This window comes from Heliangelus exortis, chromosome Z (genome assembly GCF_036169615.1).
Source record: "Heliangelus exortis chromosome Z, bHelExo1.hap1, whole genome shotgun sequence".
NCBI lineage: Eukaryota > Metazoa > Chordata > Aves > Apodiformes > Trochilidae > Heliangelus > Heliangelus exortis.
The window spans coordinates 73,750,895-73,771,236 of NC_092454.1; the positions used below are offsets into that span (position 1 = coordinate 73,750,895).

Here is a 20,342-nt window from a genome sequence, read left to right on the forward strand (position 1 = left end):
AACCAACCAACCAAACAAACCAAACGAACCAACCAGCCAACCCACCAACCAACCCACCACCTACCTCTGAAAGCAGGAGGTGGGTGTCAGGGCTGGTGGGAGAATTACACCCTCTGTGTAATTAATCAACCATTCCATCACCTGAGAGAGCACCTGTGGGGCCGAGGGCTCCCTCCCGATCACACAGCAAGCACTGTAAGGCAGCACTGATGTTTTGGCAATGAAAACTCCGACTCCACAGGCTCTGCCAGGAAGTGTGCAGGGACAGCAGCACCGAGAGCCCTGGGGTCAGCAACAGAGCTGGTGCTGCTCTAAGCACTGGGTGGTTTTTTTCCCCCCCATCCCCTCTTAATTTCAGGGAATAGACAAGAAACTGTGAGCATTACAGAACAGAGCTCATTATAAAATAAATAGATTAAAATAGATTTTTAATTCATTGAATTATTAAATGTTTAATTTATTAGGCAAGCAAGAGAAACTGTCCACAAATAGTAAGTTACTGTACGGCTGTAAGTACAATATTTTCAGAGCAGTTCTGATATTTTCTATACTGTATTAAAAGGCTACAATTTTTACTATGAAATCTCAGTATTTCAAAATACTCTACATGCACAAATTGTTGTTGTATTAAAAATCCTATGCTTGACTGAAGATACTTAGTGCTTAAAGAAAATGCACCTTTGACCAAGGCCAGGAAATCAGAAGTTTCTTCTTCCTGCAGGACAAAAATATGGGCTGTTGTCTTCTTCTTTTTTTTTTTTTTTTTTTTTTTTTTTTTTTTTTTTTTTTTTTTTTTTTTTTTGTTTGTTTTGTTTTGTTTTTGTTTACTCCAACTTTTTAGAATCTTGTAAACTTTTTGAAAGCTTTCATTTGGCAAGTGTATATTTTTTTTTCTAAAAGTCCACATTTCATAGAGCAACAGACCCATGTTTTACAGTATCTGGACCTTCCTCACATCAGTGTTACCCAAATTAAAAAAAAATATATATAAATCAAAAAAAATCACACCACCACCAAACAAACAGAAAAATCCCCATAAAATCAACCAGTCCCCCCACCCCCCAAGACCCCATAAAAACCTGATGTTTACATTCTAATTCTGGCAGTAGGCAATCAAACTCCTCACCAAGACTCCAGAGTGCAAACAAGCGCGTGTGTGTGTCCGTGTGTGTCCGTACCGCTGTGCTTTTCCTCCTATCCCCAATAGCTCTGTTTGGAGGTTACATTTTTCCCTGAACTACTCACATCTGACGAGTGGCTGTAGATAGACCGAAGCACACACACACACACACCTCATACAAAGAAAGCACACAGACATGAACCTCCTGTGTAGTCCCATGAAAAGCTCCTCTCCCCCTCCCCACACACCTGACAGTGCTGCAGTGATTCAAAGACCGACTTCTAATGGAATACTCAGATAATGCATTTACTCCCACAACATACAGTCACTGGACTATTACAGAAGGATTACTAACTTCCAACACCAGTTTGGTTCCTGGAGACACTGCTCAATGTTGACATTCTACAGAGAACTTAATTAGGCAGTTTATCATCTGCTGCTGATCAGTCATGCTGTGGATGGAGGAATTCTTTTACTACAGAAGGTTAATGAATACGAAACCATGCACTTAAAAAAACATACTGCATGCTTTACAATCAAACGGAGAGTTCTACAGTAGAAATATTGTAAAATTTATCAAGTGATCTAACACTTCCGTGGTCAAAAGTAAACCAGTTTTAAAGAAATCTGTGGTATAACCCACCGCCATTCTTGGCTGTTCAGTGCAGTCTTTTATCTCCTGTTTCAAACACTTCCTTGTATTTGTTTCAAACAGTTCCATATAGCTCTAGAAGGTTATGAGGTAACCTTTCAAAATGCAATAGTTGGATAAACTGTTTTTGGGTTTTTTTGTTTTTTTGTTTTTTTTTAACTATCTAGAAATAATCCAAAGCTCACCAGCAAAATTACTTCATTAACACAGTAAGGCAAGGTAACACTATCCATAAAGACAGCTGAAGATGTTTCGTCCACCAAGATGCAACCGCGAGGCGGGTACCAGTTAACAAGTACTGAAGGCTGTTTCCAGCAGCGTTACACGTGAACTTCACAGGTAAAATAAAACTTCATGGATTAACCTTCACTGAAAATTCCCAAGTTGAAAAGGAGTTATCAGATGACCTGGATCACCTGCTAACTCTAATTCAAACTTAATACAAATTTAATCAGAGCTAGCTAATGTTTCTACAGCATGGGTGGACAGAATCCACTGTCATAGGCATCTGCTGGACAAGCTACAAAAGCACCAAGGGATCACCAGACCCCTTCACCAGGTCAGGCCACCATGCCTGGTGCTGTGCAGTACTGAGATGTCACATGTGTCACCTGGGGGTAGCAGTTCCTCCTGCAGAACAGTCAGTGAGTGTCCAATGCTGCAGCACAACGCTCTTGGAAAAAACAGCGCGTCATGAGGTAGAATTAAAAAAGTAACACTCAGTGCATATGAACAGGCAGAGAAGTAAAGTCACAAGCAATCTACCAGTTCAAGGAATTTCTGAGAGGAAAAACCAAACCCAGCTATGAAAACAAACGAACAGACAGCCCCAACAACTGCTTTGATTTCACAGGTGCTTCTTTCCCTCCAAAATTAACGTGGTTCAAGCCTGTGAGAACAGGATTTTAATACTCCTTCAATTTTTTACCTGCCAGTCATTTTAGTGATGTTTAGTAAAACAACAAACAAGAATACAGGATGCTGGAAGCAGGGAGTGCTTAGGGAGAAAGCTGCCATGGTCCAGCATGGGGCAGAACTGGGTTCTTCACAACCTTGGGTGGAGGGAAGTGTCCAGATGTGCAAATGTTCACACACTCACACTGCATTCCCTTTCAAAATACTCCAGGAACAGGAAGCCTGGCACTTCTGCTGGACTGCTGCCAGTGATACACTACTCACAAGTTTTGCCCCACACTGCTACTAATTTCTCCCCTGATCCCCGTAAACAGCTTGACCAATTTAGAATTCCTTGTCACTTAGCTCCTTATTTGCATAAAAATCTGTGTGTTCTACAACTGTCCTCAAGGCGTCTGCACACTTCCACTGCTTTCAGTCACAGGCCAGGAAGTCCTCCAAGACATTTCTCTGATAAAGCAGCAAATCCACACTGCCCCAGGTGTAGGGTCACGCTTAAGCTGCTACAGGTGAGCCAAAAGAGCTGGGTGCCAGTGAAGGGATGTCCTTCCCACTAGTCTCAGATAAAATTATGTATTTTATTCAGTAGGCCCTGTTTTTCATTGCTTGGCCAAGTGACTTCAAGTGAAAAAATTCTTACAAATTGTGCTTCTTGCACATGGTTCCAAAAGTATCCAAAAGGAATTTGAAGTGTTCCTTCAGTGCTTTAGAGAACAGGGCGTATCTTCAGCTATAACTTCACCAGTCAACTTTCAAATTACAGGCAACAACTTCAGCAATAACAGAACTGCTCAGCTGATACTCCATGGAACACTGCATCCCATAAGGGGCTATCTGAGGAAACTACAGGCATTTATTTGAGTTTTAAGTTAAATTAGTATATTAACAAAAAATTATTCTTACTCCTCCAGCTGGGACAATATTCTGAGACACCATCACCAAACAAATCTGTTAAAACTCATGAGAAACCAAAGTTTAGCACTCTTACCTATCAGTGGAAAGTCTCTCAGCAGCATGTACTCCACTATTGGAATGTAGTCCTTTAACAGTCAAGTCGCTAGAGATGATGAAAACCAAGTGCAGGAGTAATTAACTAGTCCTGGGATTACCAGATACCCAGTACTGAAGGCTTTGTATTGGTAAACAAATTCTCCAAACAGAAATTTATTTTCTGACAGTGCAGAGAAGCCTCAAGCTTCAAAGACTTCTCCACCAACACCCAGAATATGCTACCTACACAAGTGGGTCATCAGGCTTAGGTTTTTCTCATCTCTCTTCTCTTCACAGATCTATTATTTTCCCCCCCCAAAAAGCATTTTGCAAATTTTTTTATCAGAATCAATTTTTTGAAAGCAAGCTCTATTGAGCAGGAGATAGCAAATCTGAACACCAAAATATGACAGTCCTTTTCAGGTAAAGTTTCCTGATGAACTGAGTGTGTGATTGGTCAGCAAAACTTTAGTGAAACACTGAAAAACCCAAAATCTTGGAAAAGGGAAGTGATGAGAATACTATAAACTGATACAGATGATACTGAAATATCTGCATTTATAAGGTTAGCTATATTACCTGGAGGGATAGAACGGCATTCATACTTCACTCATGATACCGTGGTAAACATTAAATGTTTTTCAAATCTGACAGTAAGTCTGGTTAAGTCCAAATTGATCTTACTAGACAGGCATGCTGTTAATCCATCCCCAAACTAACAGTACGTGTCAAGAAAGGCTTATATGGTGATGCTACAGACAAATCCTGGGTGAATTCCTCTCACAGCAATGGTGCGGGCATGGAGAACAGTCATATGGGAGACAGCCTTAACACCAGCAGAAGACTTTGCAGTGTCAGATTTAAAACATGGGATGAAGGTTTATGTCACTGAGGTGGAGAACTGCCCCCAGCAGAACCCCGGGGGTGAGGCATCAAAGCTGTGCAGCCCCTGATATGAACCACCCCAAGAGTCCCTCTAAGGGGATGCAGGGCAGGATCTGTTCGCACTCCACTCCCGTCTCCCTGCACCAGTCTTCTCCTTTGGATTTCTCAGAGGAAGAAACACTGTATCTCCAGATACAGTGCTATATCTTCAGAACCTCTTCCTTCTGGTAATAAACATAAATACCTGCGATCACAGGAAACCAAATTCTTTACCTGCAGCAGAATGTTACGGAAAGCTGATTCAGTTTTCTATCCAATCACAAACAACCCAATTAATGCATAAGCTAAAACAAAGAATTTTTGTGGCAGTAACCAATTGTGTTAGTTATATAGAAAACTAACATTTTAGCAAACAGTCACTGTGTAGTAGCTCCAGTGAGAGGCCAGAGCAGTGTCCATGCAGCAGCTCAGCAGAGCAGATGGAGAGGAGCAGGAGGAGCTGGGCTTGGTGAGCTGCACGAGTTCTGGCTAAGCTGCCACCCTTGCCCCCTGTGTTTGTTTCCAGTAGCTCCACTTCAAGCTGTATTGAAGGAAATTATCAGCAAGTATGAAGGTAGAAAGAAATGGGAACGATGACTGGATGGCACAGGATCAGCAGGAGCAGAAGTCTGCTTGGAAGAGGTGCAGGGGAGCAGACTCAGGGGTGAAGGATGTGAACACGTACTGTGCTGGGAACTCCTTCCTTGGCTGCGTTCAGAGACCATGGTGGCTATGATCTCATCTGGGAGTAGAGATTCCATGAAGAACACAGTCTAACTAAACTGAAGTAAAACCCACAAACACCTGAAGGTCTTGTGGATGATAGCAAGATGTGCCTAGAACTTTGGCTGATAAAGGGAAACGCGTCCGCTAAGGCACCCCGAGGCAATCTGACAGTGCGTTGGAGAAAACTTGGTAGTGAGTACCACGTCATTGTGAGAATAGAGGGAACGGATTTCCTTCAGGGGACTGGCTTCTTTGGGTAAACAGTCCACAAGTTCACTGCACTGGGCATCGAAGCCCAGCAAGCGGATCCCAAAGCCGTGGGGGGATGAAATCATGCGGCCATCGGGACTGAAGCAAAGTTCCTTGATGTAGCCCCGGCCCACATTGGCCTCTTCAATGCAATGAGTCAATCGCAGGGAGCAGCGAGGGGAGACGGGGCGCACAGGGGCTCCTTCCTGGAATTCATAGACACAAGTCCACTAAAAGGAGAGGCAGAGAAAGGAATGTTGAAAGAAAAGTAAAGTACTGCAAACACCATTCCCTCACGCTGTACGCTGAGCTGATAACACAGGAATATCCAACGCTCCCACTTATCAACCCCTCAGCCAGCACCTGGTCCCAAATGCTAAAAACCAGCTGGTTCCTTGGCATCTCCCCCACTTTGAGCTGTCTAGGCAAAACAGCTGTCCATCATCAAAAATGCTTTTTAAATTAAATGGATGCTAAATAAAATCTTTTAAATCTAGCTTTATCTGGAACAAAGAACAAAGCCTAATCCTCTGGCCAGGCATCTGCTGTAATTTAGTAATATTTAAATGAAATCAACAGTAAAGTGGAACTCAGCCTGCTGTAATTTACAACTGACCACTGGCGTTTTGTGCCCTTGACTTCAAAGGGAAGAGTTGGAACAAAAGGGAAATAGATTTTTGAAGAAACATAATGAACATCTCCATAGCCAGCTTGTTACTTGTGAGAAAGTGAGGGATTTTAACATGTCATCTGAAATTATATAATCTCAAACCAAATGCAAAAACAGCACTGTGATAAAATTTGTATCATGTTGATTCAGTTTCAGCCACAACACAAAATACGTGTTCTTCATTCCGTTCCTTGTATTCCAATGAAATAAACACAAAGGGAAGAATACTAATGAATACTGATACAAGATGGCAAGGCAGACACTAGGACTATGGGAAGCAATAACTAGGTCAGTTATCAGTATCAAATAACCCAATACATTATTTGCACTTTCAAAAAATTCTGTATTGTATAGCAGTTTGATTAAAAGTTTACAGAACTAGCATTACAATTTATAACAAATCTGCTATTCTTCCATTCAGAACTCTAAACATGTTAAAAGACCACCACTGCAAAGAGTGTCTTTCCTCAAAAAAAGACCCCAAACAAAAAACTAAAAACAACCCCCACACCAAAAATCCCAAGCCAACCCAATCCCAAACCAACCCCAATTTACAGCTATCAAATTAACTATTGATTATTGGTCAACATGATTATTATTACTGTTACCCCTATAAGGGGAGAGAGAGCAAACAGATGCATGGGACTGAGCTGCCAGCTGGGGTTGAACCATGACCCTCAAGTATTCAAATAATTCTTTGTGGTTTTGGAAAACAAACATTAAACCTATGTGTCTTGGGAACAGAGTTGTCTGCACAACTGCGGCAACAGTAATTTTGAAATAACCCGCAGCAGAAAAGGTGTTTGCAAGAGAACCATCTGCTGGAATCCAGGTGTACTGAAGGCTCTGGTTAGGCTTTCAAGTGAACATGACTTAAGCTGTAAATTACTTTTTCAAATGCAAAATTCCAGGATCTTGCTTTTTTTATGCAGTTCATGAAGTTTTTTCATTATTTCTGAGTGCATTACACACTACTTGTTTGCCTTAAAAAATGGTCCCTGCACCACAGAGCAGCTGCTACATGATAAACCAAAAACAGAATCCAGGGAAGCATCATCCAACAGTGGTCTTCAAATATGCCACTACTTCTTTAAAGCAGTATTTAGGGGAGTGAAATCTGCAAGCTGCTTATGATTCAGTACTTCAAGTAAAGGCTTGAAACAGATTCTGCCAGGAAGATCACTGACAGCCCCTTAGCATGCCAGGTGCAGAACTTTGGGATGAGAGCTGAGCCCAAGGCACTGTGCTGTCACACAGACATGACTGCAGCTCCTCACCTGCAGACCTGTGGTGTGACAGCTGAAAGCCAGTGCAGGGATACACCATGAGATCCTTCCTGAGCAGCACAGGAGCTGCCTCTGGAGAGCTTTCATCAGCACCAATGGAGATGGAAAACATTCCAAGGGCACTTAAGGAACTCAGAGGAGCTTCTCTGCTCAACTTAAACCACATTCACCAAAACAACCCTTAAATTTCTGTCTTTTGCAAGCTCACACATTCGGCAGCCCAACTACTGTTTGAAAACTTCTAAAAGAGACACAAACTATAAAATGTAGTCTGTGAAAGAGCAGGGCAACCTTAGTACTGAACACAGGATATGAATTGTATGAGACCATTTAAAAAAATAATCATAATCTTGGTGTAAAATTAATGCACTTTAAGGCAGAAATAACTGATTTACCCAACTGCACATTTACCCCTAAATAAGTTTTCAATACAGTTGTATGATCAAGATACCTTACTCAACACATTAAAAAAACCAAAAAAAACCAAAAAAAACCCCCAAACCTATTTGTTTTACCTCCTGGTCATCTGTATTACTTGAGCACCGAAGAAGTGTAGCCCACCCTTTTGGATGTAGCTGTAGTGATGTAATGCAATTGCCTCTATCTCTTTCCCCAGGAACCTCTGGTGTTAAAACCTCCAAACTATTTCTGGGAGATCCACCTGGAAAGGGAAGGGAACCATAAATCTCGATGAAGCCCACACGTGGATCTTCACCTCTCTCATCAGTCTACGGCTGAAGCTGGGTTTAAAAGTGACGCTTGCATCTGACTGCTAGAACAGACCACACCTTCATGAAAGGATAAATTAAAAGACAAGGCAATACCAAAGTTGTTACCCATGTACTCAGTCCTGATTTGAAATATCTTCTTTTCTGATACTTTTTTCTAAGACCTGCATTCAATGACCTCACCTTATCAACAATGTCAGAGCTAACTTTTACACATACACTCTTCCTTGTCATTAAAACAGCCTGGCTTTTGTGGTTAAGAACTACTGTTTCTCAAACTTGTATGATGTTTCTTTTCCAAATTCCTTCCAAAGTCTGTGCAGCTGTATACAGCCTGCCTCCCTTCTCTCCCCTCACCCCTAGGAAGCTTTTCATGTGTAAATCATGCCCTGCCATCCAGATAAGCTTCCTCCTTTTGTAGGTATGTCTGAGGATCTCAGAACCTCGAGCAGCTAAAACTGATTGCTATACGTATTTTAAACTGCACGTGACTCACAAAGCATTTACCAGTGTGCCAAGTTCATGCTGACTCTCTGGAAGTGTATCCTGCTTTCAGGAGAAGCCTGCTGGTCACAGGTCTGTCAGTTTTCCAAAGACAGGTAGGACTTGGCTTGTGATCAGAACTTCACAAAATACTCTGCCCACATTTAAGACCTGTTTACGTACTCCTTTTATACATTACTGACTCCTCACAGAGAAGCTGGCACCATTAAGGAAAACAAAAAGCAAAACATACCTATGTTCTGCTCTGTTTTGCTTGGAGTTTTTTTGCCCCTAAAAGTCATTCATACAAACTTTGTTGAAACAGGGAAAGGGAGCACCTCTACATCACAAAAATAATTCACTAATACAAAACAAAAGATCTTGTTGCTGTTAACAGATTTATTGAAATACAAGTCATTAGATCCCCAAACTTTGGTGTGCAATGGGACTTTGTTGGTTTAATAGCACTCATAGCAACACAATTCTTTTAAGTCACAGTGACAAAAACAGTTTTTCACTATCATACTACAGCATCTTTCTGGAAACAGTCAGAAGTCCAGGATTATTTATTTTATTTTATTTTATTTTATTTTCAAATCTTTCCCTACCTTCTCGCTGGGAGGACCGTGACATATGTTTCTCAGACAGTGGACCTGAATCATTCTGGTGACAGGGGGAACCAACAGCTCGAGGACCAGACGAACCTGATGAAGTTATGTCTGCAAAGAGCATCAGCCATGTGAACACAACAGCCAAGCACAGCCTGCTTGCTATGCACATTACCCACTAAACCCTCCTTAGAAAGGCTGAATAAAGGGCAAGGCATCTTGTTAAGAAAACACAAATCTAAGCTCTGTTTAGAGTCTAAAAGGACCATTCTGTTGGTGCCACTGCCAGCACAAGAAACTCTGCTGGCAGTGAGGCAAACTACATTCCTTCTTCCTTGTGCAGGGTCTCTACTAGGGCATTAATTTTTCCCCAGGCTTCTCCCTTTACATTCTGACACCCCACACGGCCACGTTTCTGCCAGTATTTTTTCTCCATTACTATCACAAAGCAGGAGGAAGCCAGCAGTGACATTTTGGAGCTCCAGGTCTGCTGTCAACATCAACCACACCACTCATGTGGTGGCAGTTGGCCCACCCAACATGAGCTGTTTCTTTTCTTACAGGTCCAAGGATGGCAGATAAATAAAGCAAGAGACCCAGCCAGCCCCATAAAACACCTCTAATGCAGAAGCTGCCAGACTTTTCCACAGGCGTTCACCTGAACTTGTAGTCCTCCTAGCTCTTAAAATTGGGTAGCTGCCAACTTCTAACGATTTGTTTAGGTCAAGGTCATGCAAAATCAGAAGATATCCAGAGGAGGTTGAGATCAGCATTTTGGAACAGTCAGGTGTCAGCCTCATTCGCATAAGAAAACGGGTGTGAAAAAATTTCTTGTGTGGACATCCATCCTCTGTGCACCTGGACAGCAAAGAAAGCACAACAAACGGCTGCAGGTAGTTCAACACAGATCCCTAATAATGTCCAGACAAGTCTAAGATGTGCTAAGAAGCCTCTGTCATCCAAACATTTTGTCAAGTACTGTCTTTATATTATTTAAATCGGGTTCAAACAAAATGGCAGAAGTCACATTTTCATACTGTGAGACACCAATGATGACACTTTTTTCAGAAAGGAAGAACTACCTTTGGGCACAGCAGCAATAAAAGCTCTTTTTAGCTATTGGACTATTACCACATAAAGATGATGCAAGTTCTTGATAACAGCTATAAACCAGTCACAGGATTAAGAACACACTATAGCACCATTCCAGGAAGCAGGTTTTCCATTCTTCGCAGAAGAACCCTGTCCTTTTGTGTTCTAGAAATGACACCACGAGCACAGTCACGTACCTGTTTGTGTCCCAGATGATCACATTTCCATCAAACCCTGATGTTACAAGCAATCTGGTATTGGTATCGTACTCAATGTTCTTAACCCAGCTGGTGTGACCATGCAAAGTGCACACTTTTGAGTTCAGCTTTCTCAAATCCCAAAGTGCTATTGTGGTGTCATCAGAACAAGTCGCAAATAGCCGATTATCCAGGAACCTGGAAATGGGACAGACACACCATGGCTGCTTACTGCCTTTCCTAATTTAAGTACTCTTCAGCGGGAATTTAAGATAGCATAGAAATAAACGGAGTGGCCACACACACACACACACAGAAAAAATCAACATGCAGCAAAGTATTTCCCAGTAGCAGTTTCATTAAAAAACAGTACTGCTGGGATATGAACAAGTAGTGTATCTGTAGCAGCAAACGAGTAAACCACAGGAGCAGACCCGGGTTTTTGTCTTTTTAAATTTTATTTCTTTTAATGAGTCATGTAAAGCTTGCACAACCACCAAAGCACCAGTGGAACAAATGCTCACAGGGAATCTCTCTGCTAAGTAAATCAGTCACCCATCTGGACAACACTCAGCTCCAGACTCACCAGACTGAGGCTTAGCACTGGCTCAGCAGGGGCAAGGCAGCCCCAAGCCCTGCTCTTACAAGGAGGCTACTACAGGTGATGGATCTCCAGAGGCCCCTTCCAACCAGACCTCCTGTCACTCTGTGAGGGGGTGACAGCTCTGCAGGGACACCTGAGGCACACCACAGGTCTGCACTGAGCATGTCACAGTCTGTGCTGCTCTGAGGCTGAACCCAAGGGATTAACCATGCAGTTACTATCCTGCTTTACAAACCACATAGCTCACACTAGGCATGACACTGCTATCTTGGGAACAAGCACATCTGAGCACTGCCACTGTTTGCACATTTCCCTCGACCCTGAACTCCATTCCACCTTTGCCCATCTTTTGCTCTGGAGCCCCTCCAGCTCCATGGTGCCCCGGGAGCACTGCTGGCTGCAGCTGCAGAGCTGCACAGATCTCCTGCACCAAAGGTTTTGTGCCACCTGCACAGTCTCAACAGTCTCTGTCAAAAAGCAAGAGGCTTTTGCCCCCACATCTGTTCCCTGCGTAGCACAGACCATGAAGCAGGCACACTAGGCTGGGCTTTCCAAACACACAAAAGCGAGTAGGTGTTTGACAGTGCAAGCACAGAGCACTCTTCAGGATGAGATTTCCAAATCTTCGAGAGTAGCACCTGCACAAGTGGTGCTGTTTACCCAAATTTATGGATTCCTTCAACACAGATGTGCATTTGAGGATTTGAGTCTGAACCACAATATAATATGAAATCCTGTTTAGCTAAAAATACTGCAGGAGCAGCAATCTGCCTGCTCTGTATTTCACAAAGTATATATTTATATTTTATGTGAATTTATATCTCATGCACAGTGCATGTACTACACTTGGCAGCTTTCTTAACAGATGTCACTAATGTCACACTGGGAGATGATAGAAAAGTGTAGAAGAATGTGGGTCATCCTAGTTGGATTACTGCACTGTGGTTAAGTATTTAGGCTAAGGTTAAGTATTTAGTCTGTTCAGGTGGTAATTCTTGATCAGGGTTACCTCTGGTCTTCAGCCAATATTCAATGTATGTATCACTCCTGTCTGAAGTGGTATGAGGCACATTGACCTCTTTCAAGTGATTACAGAACAATATTTGATGTAAAAACACTCCAGTGGACAGAAGGAAAGGACTTGAATCAGCACTAAAAAGACACACAAAGCTATTAAATTGAATAAATTGAGTCTAGAGATTACTGCACCATAGGCAAGGTTTTTCAGAAACACCAAGTGAAGACAAGACTATGGAAGTCTGCTTAGTCAAGTTAACTTGTTCACTATGAAAATCACTGGATAAGACACTTTAGTTTGCAGTACACAGATCAAAGTTTATCACACTTTAATTTATGCAAGCCCTTATTTGAGAAGGGCAAAGCACACTGTTTCATGTTTACAGTTCATGCCTGATGAAGGCATTTGAGGGGAAACAACCATATGTGAGGTTCAAGGGAATACAGTGCCTATCTGAAAATCATAAGAAGTATCTGCACATGAACACTAAGGCTAGAACTACCTCCACAGAGACATGTGATCAAGTTACCCCAAAAAACAGCATTTCACCTTTTAGACTTAGGATCAGGCTGCATCATGTCAAAACAGCAACAACCCCAATGAAAAACTACCAGCAGCAAAGGGAAGAATCCAATATTTCAGATTTTTAGGGCAGAAGTTAAACAAGAGTACATCTGTTGCACAAATAAAGCCATCATTTGCCTTTATGGTGGATGTGACAGACAACCCTGCTGCACTAACCACAAATGGGTTTCAGAAGAAATAGACAGGGGGATGCAAATAGTACTTCACAGCTTTCATACAAGGAATGACCAAGTATCCTAGGAATCACTTGAAAAAGAGCTAATTGAAGGTGCATATAACTCAGGCATATAAAATTGACCAGCACTGAGAAAGTAAATAAAGTTTAACTGTTGTCTTGCTACTTAAGAAAAAATAAAGAAACAAAAAAATCAACAGCAGAGGGCCTCAAACTAGGGTACCAAGTTTTAAAAACACAATGAAATACTCCTTGAAACACATTTGTGCCACAGGGCCACCAGAGAGTTCAAAACCTGACCAAATTCAGGTGGAAAAAGCCACCTGCTGCAGATGACTACACACAAATCCCTGGCAGCTGAGAGGACCACCACACACTACTCTATCCATACACACCTCTGAGGCATCTGAATGGAACACAGCAGTGACAGCTTTTATCTTTGCTGCTAACTACAAGAAATTTCTGTAGAATTACAGTGCCTGGAGTCCTGCTCATTGAGCAGAAATTACTACAGGTAATGCTGTCTTAACCATGTATTATAGGATATAGTTCAGTTCCCTGTAACTAATTTTCAAACAAACAGGGACATGAAGGAAAACAGAAAAAGACATTGCTACCTGACAAAACAAAGCTTTAAGAAGCATTTCAAAGGAAAGCACAAAAGTTACTACGAAGGACCTTAGTCTGGAGACTAACAGTAGATCTGAGAGTTAAACTGCTTGCAGGTAGTACTGGTACATGTCCGTAAATCAAACTATGCAGAGAAAATACATTTAAAGACCAAGAGCAGATTGTAAAGCTTCACAGACAGCTGAAGTGGAAAGACAGGAGATGCTTGCAGTTAGAGAGTGAGAGAAGGTTTTGGTGCTCTTCTGAACCAAGGAATGAGATAAATTTTCAAGACCAGCACAGCTGACAGCAACAGACAGCCAACACGTCAAGGAGCCTGAAACAGAATGCACTTCATAAAACTGATCAAGCTAACTCACTTGAAACCAAGCAAGAGCAGTTTGAATGTAAGGATCAGATACTGAATTAGGGATTTACAGAAACCAAAATAAATCTGGCTTGTCTTTGCCTTCCGATAACATCGCTTTACTTCTCACCTAGCTTTAGCTAAGATCCAAGCATGTTCAAAGGACAAGCACTGGTACACAAGACATGTTAAAAGCTGTCTCTCAGCACAGGAAAAGGATGTTCTCAACATCTCCTTTTCTATTTGTCTCAGCTAGCTACAGGCTTTACTTCAGCTTTTCTGAAAGACATCCAACCAATGTGAAAACAGTCCCTTCTAGAGAGGACAGGCAGCCTATGAACACCAGTTTATCTGACTGAAGTGTAAAAACATCGGCAACCCACGTTTTATTCAGCTCTGTTGAAGGGAAATGCTTAGATTGCTTCTTAAGTTTTCTTGGTTTGCTTTTGGCTTTTGAGGTTGTTTTGGGTTTGGGTTTCATTTTGCTTTGAGACTGTGAGTCAAGAGAGGCTACAATATTGTCTACAAGGTTAAAAACTGTCTTAAGTTCATGTGTGAAAGCTCATCATCAGACCCAAACAGGCAAAAATTATAGACTTTAAAAGGAAAAGCATTACATAACAAAAATACTGGTGATTTAGGTTCCTGTGCTTGATGTTTCCCTCTTCATCCCAAGAAACCAGCCAAGGATTTAAATGATGAAGACTGAGTGCAAGTTGAATTGTGGAAGCCATTTCACTCTCCCAGCTCTTCTATATCACACCTGCCCTTAAAGCAACCTTCGTTTGGAACTTGCTATGCAACGATAGCAGTAACTCCTACAATTCAAAATACCAGCCCTACTCACACAATTATCTTGCTACAGTCTCAGACTGGAACTTCAAGTATAAATCACATGCTGCTTGCCACGCTCTGATTCAGCACGTTCCTTCAGAGCATTCTCAAGGCCAGTTAAAACAGGTGATGGCACCTTAGCACTGTCACCCTCCCACAGATGGAGAGCTCCTCCATCAACCAGGCCACTAGCCCAGCACTATGTACCAACATCACCTTCAGATTCCTCCTCTTCCTCTTTGCAGCCTTTCCGCACCTCCAGTACCCAAGAATAAAAACAGTGACACCAAAATGCAGCCTGATCACTTCACAAAACCCACCCTTCACAGGACATCAAGTAACACAAACTTACCACTCTGTCATGAGAAGCATCTAGGGTCTTAGAAAGCGTGAGGTCTTTATTCCTTCTGACCTACCTGATATTATTTACACAGTCTTCATGAGCTTCAGACAGAGTTTTGATGTGCTTTGAAGATATCGGGTCAAAAAGCAGTACTTCAGTCTGTTCACAAGCCACAGTCAACACCGACCTGCAGGGGAGTAAAGGAAAGCAGAAACATTTGTATTCAGTAAAAGAAATGACATATCCAGCTAACCTCTGTTCCCTGTCCTCATGGAAACACAGCTTCAGCATTACTTAGCTTGGCTTTCTCTTCTCCCTGCACAGCATCTGCAGCAGTGTTTCTATTTTTGTTGCCTTGTTGCAGATGCTTATTCAAAAAAACCCCAAAACAAAACACAAGAAAATAGGATGTTTTTTTATTCTAGAGAAGTTTACTTCTCTAACCCCTTTTTGAGGGACCACAACTCTTCTGCTTGGCTGATAACATAATTAATGCACAGCTGGTGATTTTGATGGATTGGCTACAAGATATTTTAATTTACTTTTAACATGCAAGGTGGTTGTTTTATAACAGCTATGTCCTTCATAGGTCCACTGATGGCATCATTTACATCAGTTAAGGGCATTCACACCAGTCACAGGTTTTTTTGCCATTATTGACAGTAATTAGGCCCATCACTGCAGTACAAAGCATGAACTCAGTGCTTCCTGTCTGGAAAAAATTAAGGATCAGGACCTACATGAAACTCACTGCTTTGTTCTTGTGGGGATATCTGTTTAATATTGCAGGAAGGAAAAAAAAAAATACAATGGCACCCAGGAGTAAGTGGAAAGGCATCCACTCTGAAATTCTCCTGCAGATTTCCCACATGACTGTATCCATGCCAATAACCCCCTGTGCCCATTCACTGGCAACACTTTTCAGGGCATCCTGAAAGACTTTGCTTTTGAGCATGTCTGACAATGACCTGAGAAGCCCTTCATGTCGCAGAGGTTGGTGGAGGCTGCAGTGGGAAGGGCAGCACAGCCCACATCCCTGGGGCACTCTGCTCCCAGGGAAGCAGCCACCCTGGGCACTCTGGCCGCACTGGAAAGAGGTAACACATAGCAGCCACCCTTCTCATGTCCCTCCCTGCTCAGCTACAACTCTTCCCCAGGACCTCTGCAGATGCCACCCCAGCACCACCACTGCTTCAGCACAGGTGGCCAGCAACCACCACCTCCTCCAGCTCCTCACCTCCTTCCCCAGTGCTGGCTTACATGGCTATTTAGTTTGGCACCCGCCCAAGAGCAGCACAAAGATGACAGTCAGGCTGTGTCTGGAGGAGCATAAATTTCAGGCCAATTCTAGAGGATGGCACCCTTCCCCAGCAGCCTAGCCTCTGACGCAGCTCTGCTGACTGATGCGCTCTCCTGCACCAGGGCAGCATCAAGCAGTAAGTGTTCAAGGAAGAAATAAGACTGGGTCAAAGGTTTATTTAAAATATCCAGCCCTTCTGCAACAGAGACTTTTTTTTTCTCCACTAAAAGCTTGTATTATAAAGCGTAGATTTAAAAGTTTTACTTTTTCAAATAGCAGGAATTCAGGGGATTGCTAGCAGATATCTGATGCAGTAAACTACAAAGAAAAAGAGTCCTCTGGCAAAAGAGAACTAAACATTTGTTTTCTACATGCAGCAGGGTGTTGTTATCAAGGGGCAAAGGCAGAAGAAGAAAGGTGCTGGCAGCTGCCTAAAATTGTACCCCTTGTGTTTTGAGAGCAGTATCACAGCAGACATTAAACCACACTACCATTGCTACTCTGAGGACACCTTATAGTCTGGAGCAACATCCAGCATCATACTGCACCACCCAATTCACTTGCCAAAACCAGAACTTCCAGGAACTAACACTTCAAGGACATAATCTCCCTAAAAAAAACCCTTTTCATCCCTTTTCATGCAGGGGAAAGGGGGAAAAAAAAAAAAAAAAAAAAAAGCTCGTCCAGGATACATTTTATTTGCAAATGAGACCACAAGGTTCACAGGGGTCCCAAGAGGAGCACAAAACATTGACTGCCTGAACCCTGGGCAAGCTGCCCAGCTCTGCCCCAGCCTCTCAGCAAGTACAGAGAAGGGCAACCAAGTTGGTGAAGGGTCTGGAGAGCAAGTCCTACAAGGAGAGGCTGAGGGAATTGGGAATGTTTAGTGTGGAGAAGAGGAGGCTGAGAGGATACCTCATTGCTCTCTACAGCTCTGAAAGGAGGCTGTAGAGAGGTGGGTGCTGGGCTCTTCTCTCAAATGAACCATGACAGTCACCATCCCTGCAGTTATTTAAACACAGTGTAAATGAGGCACTCAAGGCTACGTTCTAGTGGGCATGGTGGGTTTTTCTGGGTTGACGGTTAGACTCAGTGATCTTGGAGGTCCTTTCCAACTGTGACAATTCTGTGATTCAGGGCACTGGTGTTTACTGGGTTCACATCTGTTGAAAATGTCTGATCACAGTCATGTGATAGCAAAGTCTGGCCTGCTACATTAGTGAGGCAGACCTCCAGGAAAGCTCAGACATTTGTAAATTAATCAGAGAATGTTAGGGGTCGGAAGGGACTTCTAGAGATCATCTAGTCCAACCCCTCTGCCAGGACAGATTCAAGTGGAGGAAGCAGAGCACAGGATGGTGTCCAGGCAAGTTCTGAATGTCTCCAGACATGGAGACACCTCTCTGGGCAGCCTGGTCCAGTGCTCTGTTACTCTTACAGTAAGGAAGTTCTTCATGTTTCGATTGAACCTCTGTGCTCCCCCAACACTGCAACACCTCTGCCCAGTGCAAAACAGAAGGCTCTGGGGAGACCTCATAGTTACCTTCCAGTATCTGAAAGGGCTACAGAAGGCTGGAGAGGGACTCCTTGCTAAGGCCTGGAGTGACAGGACAGGTGGCAATGGTTTTAAATTACCGTAGATTTAGGAACAAGTTCTTCAGCATGAGGGTGGTGAAACAATGGCACTGCCCAGGGAGGTGGTTGAGGCCTCATCCCTAGAGATGTTCAAGGTGAGGCTTGAGGAGGCTCTGAGCAATCTGATCTAATGAGGGTGTCCCTGATACTGCAGGGGATTGGACTGGATGACCCTGAGAGGTCCCTTCCAGCCCAAATTATTCTATAATTTGGTAACAAGGCAACTGTGTTCCAGTGCTGTGGTCATAATTTCTGCATCCAAGGACATACCCTTTGGCACAAGAATCTTTTTGCTGAGTCCATTTTTTGGAGAGGTCTAGCTGGTCCCCAGTTTAGCTTGCCGTGCACCATTGCGATCATCAGGCAAGTGATGTGGGCAGAACACAGAACTATGGCTTTTGTCCAAAACTTGTACAATCATCTAAATGACAGCCCAGGTGTAATGCTGCTGTGGCTGATGCTTTCCACACTGGTACAGAAAGTCCACATGGTATTTTTCTAGTTCAGTTCCTGTGAATAAGCCAGCAGAGTGATCCCACCCAACTGCATCACACTGTGTGTGGCAGAGAGGACCCCCTGCCTCAGGACCTTAGAGACCTGTGACTGTGGGGTAGCCCCTGGATCTACAATGGGAACTGTTGTCCAGCAACAGCCACCTGAGAATGGCTTTTTTAAGTTTCTAGAGCTTAACTTGTCCTCTTAAAAAAATGAGGAATAAATAAGGAATGAAAGATGGCTACAGCACAACTATGGCAAGATCACCATTAGTTCAGATATTCTTGGAAACCAGAACTCTCTTCTGATGAAAATGCACTAAAAACAGAAAAGCTGGCTAGCCACCAAGGGTAACAAAGACCCCAAACTAGAAACACTGTTGAGACCACTCTAGCTTGCACGGTCTTGATGACTTGATGATCTCAGAGGTCTTTTCCAGGCTCAACAACTCTGTGATTCTCCGTCTTCCTGCACAGAAAAGCTGACACACCAGCACACTGTGAGACGTACACGTGCAGATCCAAGGTCCCTCTGCTTCCAGCTGGCGTTTCTTTCTTCGGCCCTCAGCGAGTCTCCCTGCCGGCTGCTCATGTCCCGGCTGTCACACCGCCCCTCCGCAGGACACCGCTGCCCTCACACCTCGCACCGACCCACGGGTCACCAAAGGAACGAGAGCCCTGCTGCCGCACCTCAGACCACGGACGCTTCTGCACTGACAGAAACGCGTCCCCTGCAACGCACTCCGCCTCCTGCCTCAGTTTACCGCCCGCTTCCCCGTCAGGATACGCCGCAGGGGAGACGCGGCCAAGCGTTGTGGAGCGCTCCCCGTCTTGGCCAGCCCTGACTGCCCTCCCGCACCGAACCGAACCGTCCGGGTGCTGGCCCCGGGCCCACCGGAGCGGGGCGGGACGCGCGGTGCAGCCGCCGAACAGCGCCAGGTCCCGGGCAGCTCCGTCGGCGGAGCCACCGCAGCGCCCGGGGAGCACCCGCAATGATGACCCCGGGCGGGCACCGGGGGTCGCCAGCGCTGCCTCGCGTTCAGGGGGGGGCTCCGGCCGCGGCCGCTGCAGCCGACCCGGGCGCTGCGGGTCGGGTCGGGTCAGGTCGGGCAGGGTGGGCTGGGCTCTGCCGGCCCGGGGAGCGCGGGGTCCTACCCGTCAGGAGAGTACTCCAGGTTGAAGACGGCGCCGTGCGTGCGGGTGCTGAGGTACACGGAGTCGGCGGGCTGGATAGAGCCGTACAGCCCGGTCATGGCGCGGAACGTGTCCCGCGCCGGGTCCACGGCAGCACTGCGGCCCAGGCCGCGCCCGCGCAGCCATCCGAACAGGCCGCCCCCCGGCACCGCCCGTGGGGAGGTGGGCGCCGGCTCCATGGAGGCGGGAGAGCCGGGCCCCGGGGCCACCGGACCGCCGCCGCCTTTGCCGGTCCCCGCCTGGGGGGGCTCACCCTTTGCGCTCATGGCCCGCCGGCTGCGGGCACCGCCGGGCCGGGCCGCCCCCGCACCGCTCCGCGCCTGCGCCGCACCTCCCGTCACCGCGGGGGCGGGACCGCGGCTGGCCCGCACCCTCGACTCCCCACCCCGGACTCCGCTCCCGCACTGCCGGGGACACAGCTCACAGCTGGGGTGCAGCTACAGCGCGGCCGGCCAAGAGCACCTCTGCGGGCTGAGCCCGCCCCGTCCCACCTCCCCGCCTCGCCCCGGAGCTCGGCTCCAAATCCGGGCAGAGGGAAGCAGAG

General features: G+C 44.8%; 1 protein-coding gene across 2 annotated transcripts; it reads right to left on the reverse strand.

Moving 5' to 3' along the window:
* Positions 1-738: 738 nt before the first annotated feature.
* On the reverse strand, positions 739-20,204 carry DCAF10 (DDB1 and CUL4 associated factor 10). 2 transcript variants are annotated; one of them, XM_071731807.1, is made up of 7 exons: positions 19,760-20,204; positions 15,249-15,362; positions 10,641-10,838; positions 10,010-10,209; positions 9,352-9,462; positions 8,048-8,193; positions 739-5,782 (listed from the first exon to the last, which is right to left on the reverse strand). In XM_071731807.1, exons 1-7 carry the CDS (start codon positions 20,062-20,064, stop codon positions 5,438-5,440), a joined length of 1,419 nt encoding a protein of 472 aa, XP_071587908.1. In that variant the 5' UTR covers positions 20,065-20,204; the 3' UTR covers positions 739-5,437. The 2 variants fall into 2 exon arrangements, with proteins under 2 accessions (XP_071587908.1, XP_071587907.1); XM_071731806.1 differs by having other exon boundaries at positions 739-5,806.
* Positions 20,205-20,342: the final 138 nt, after the last annotated feature.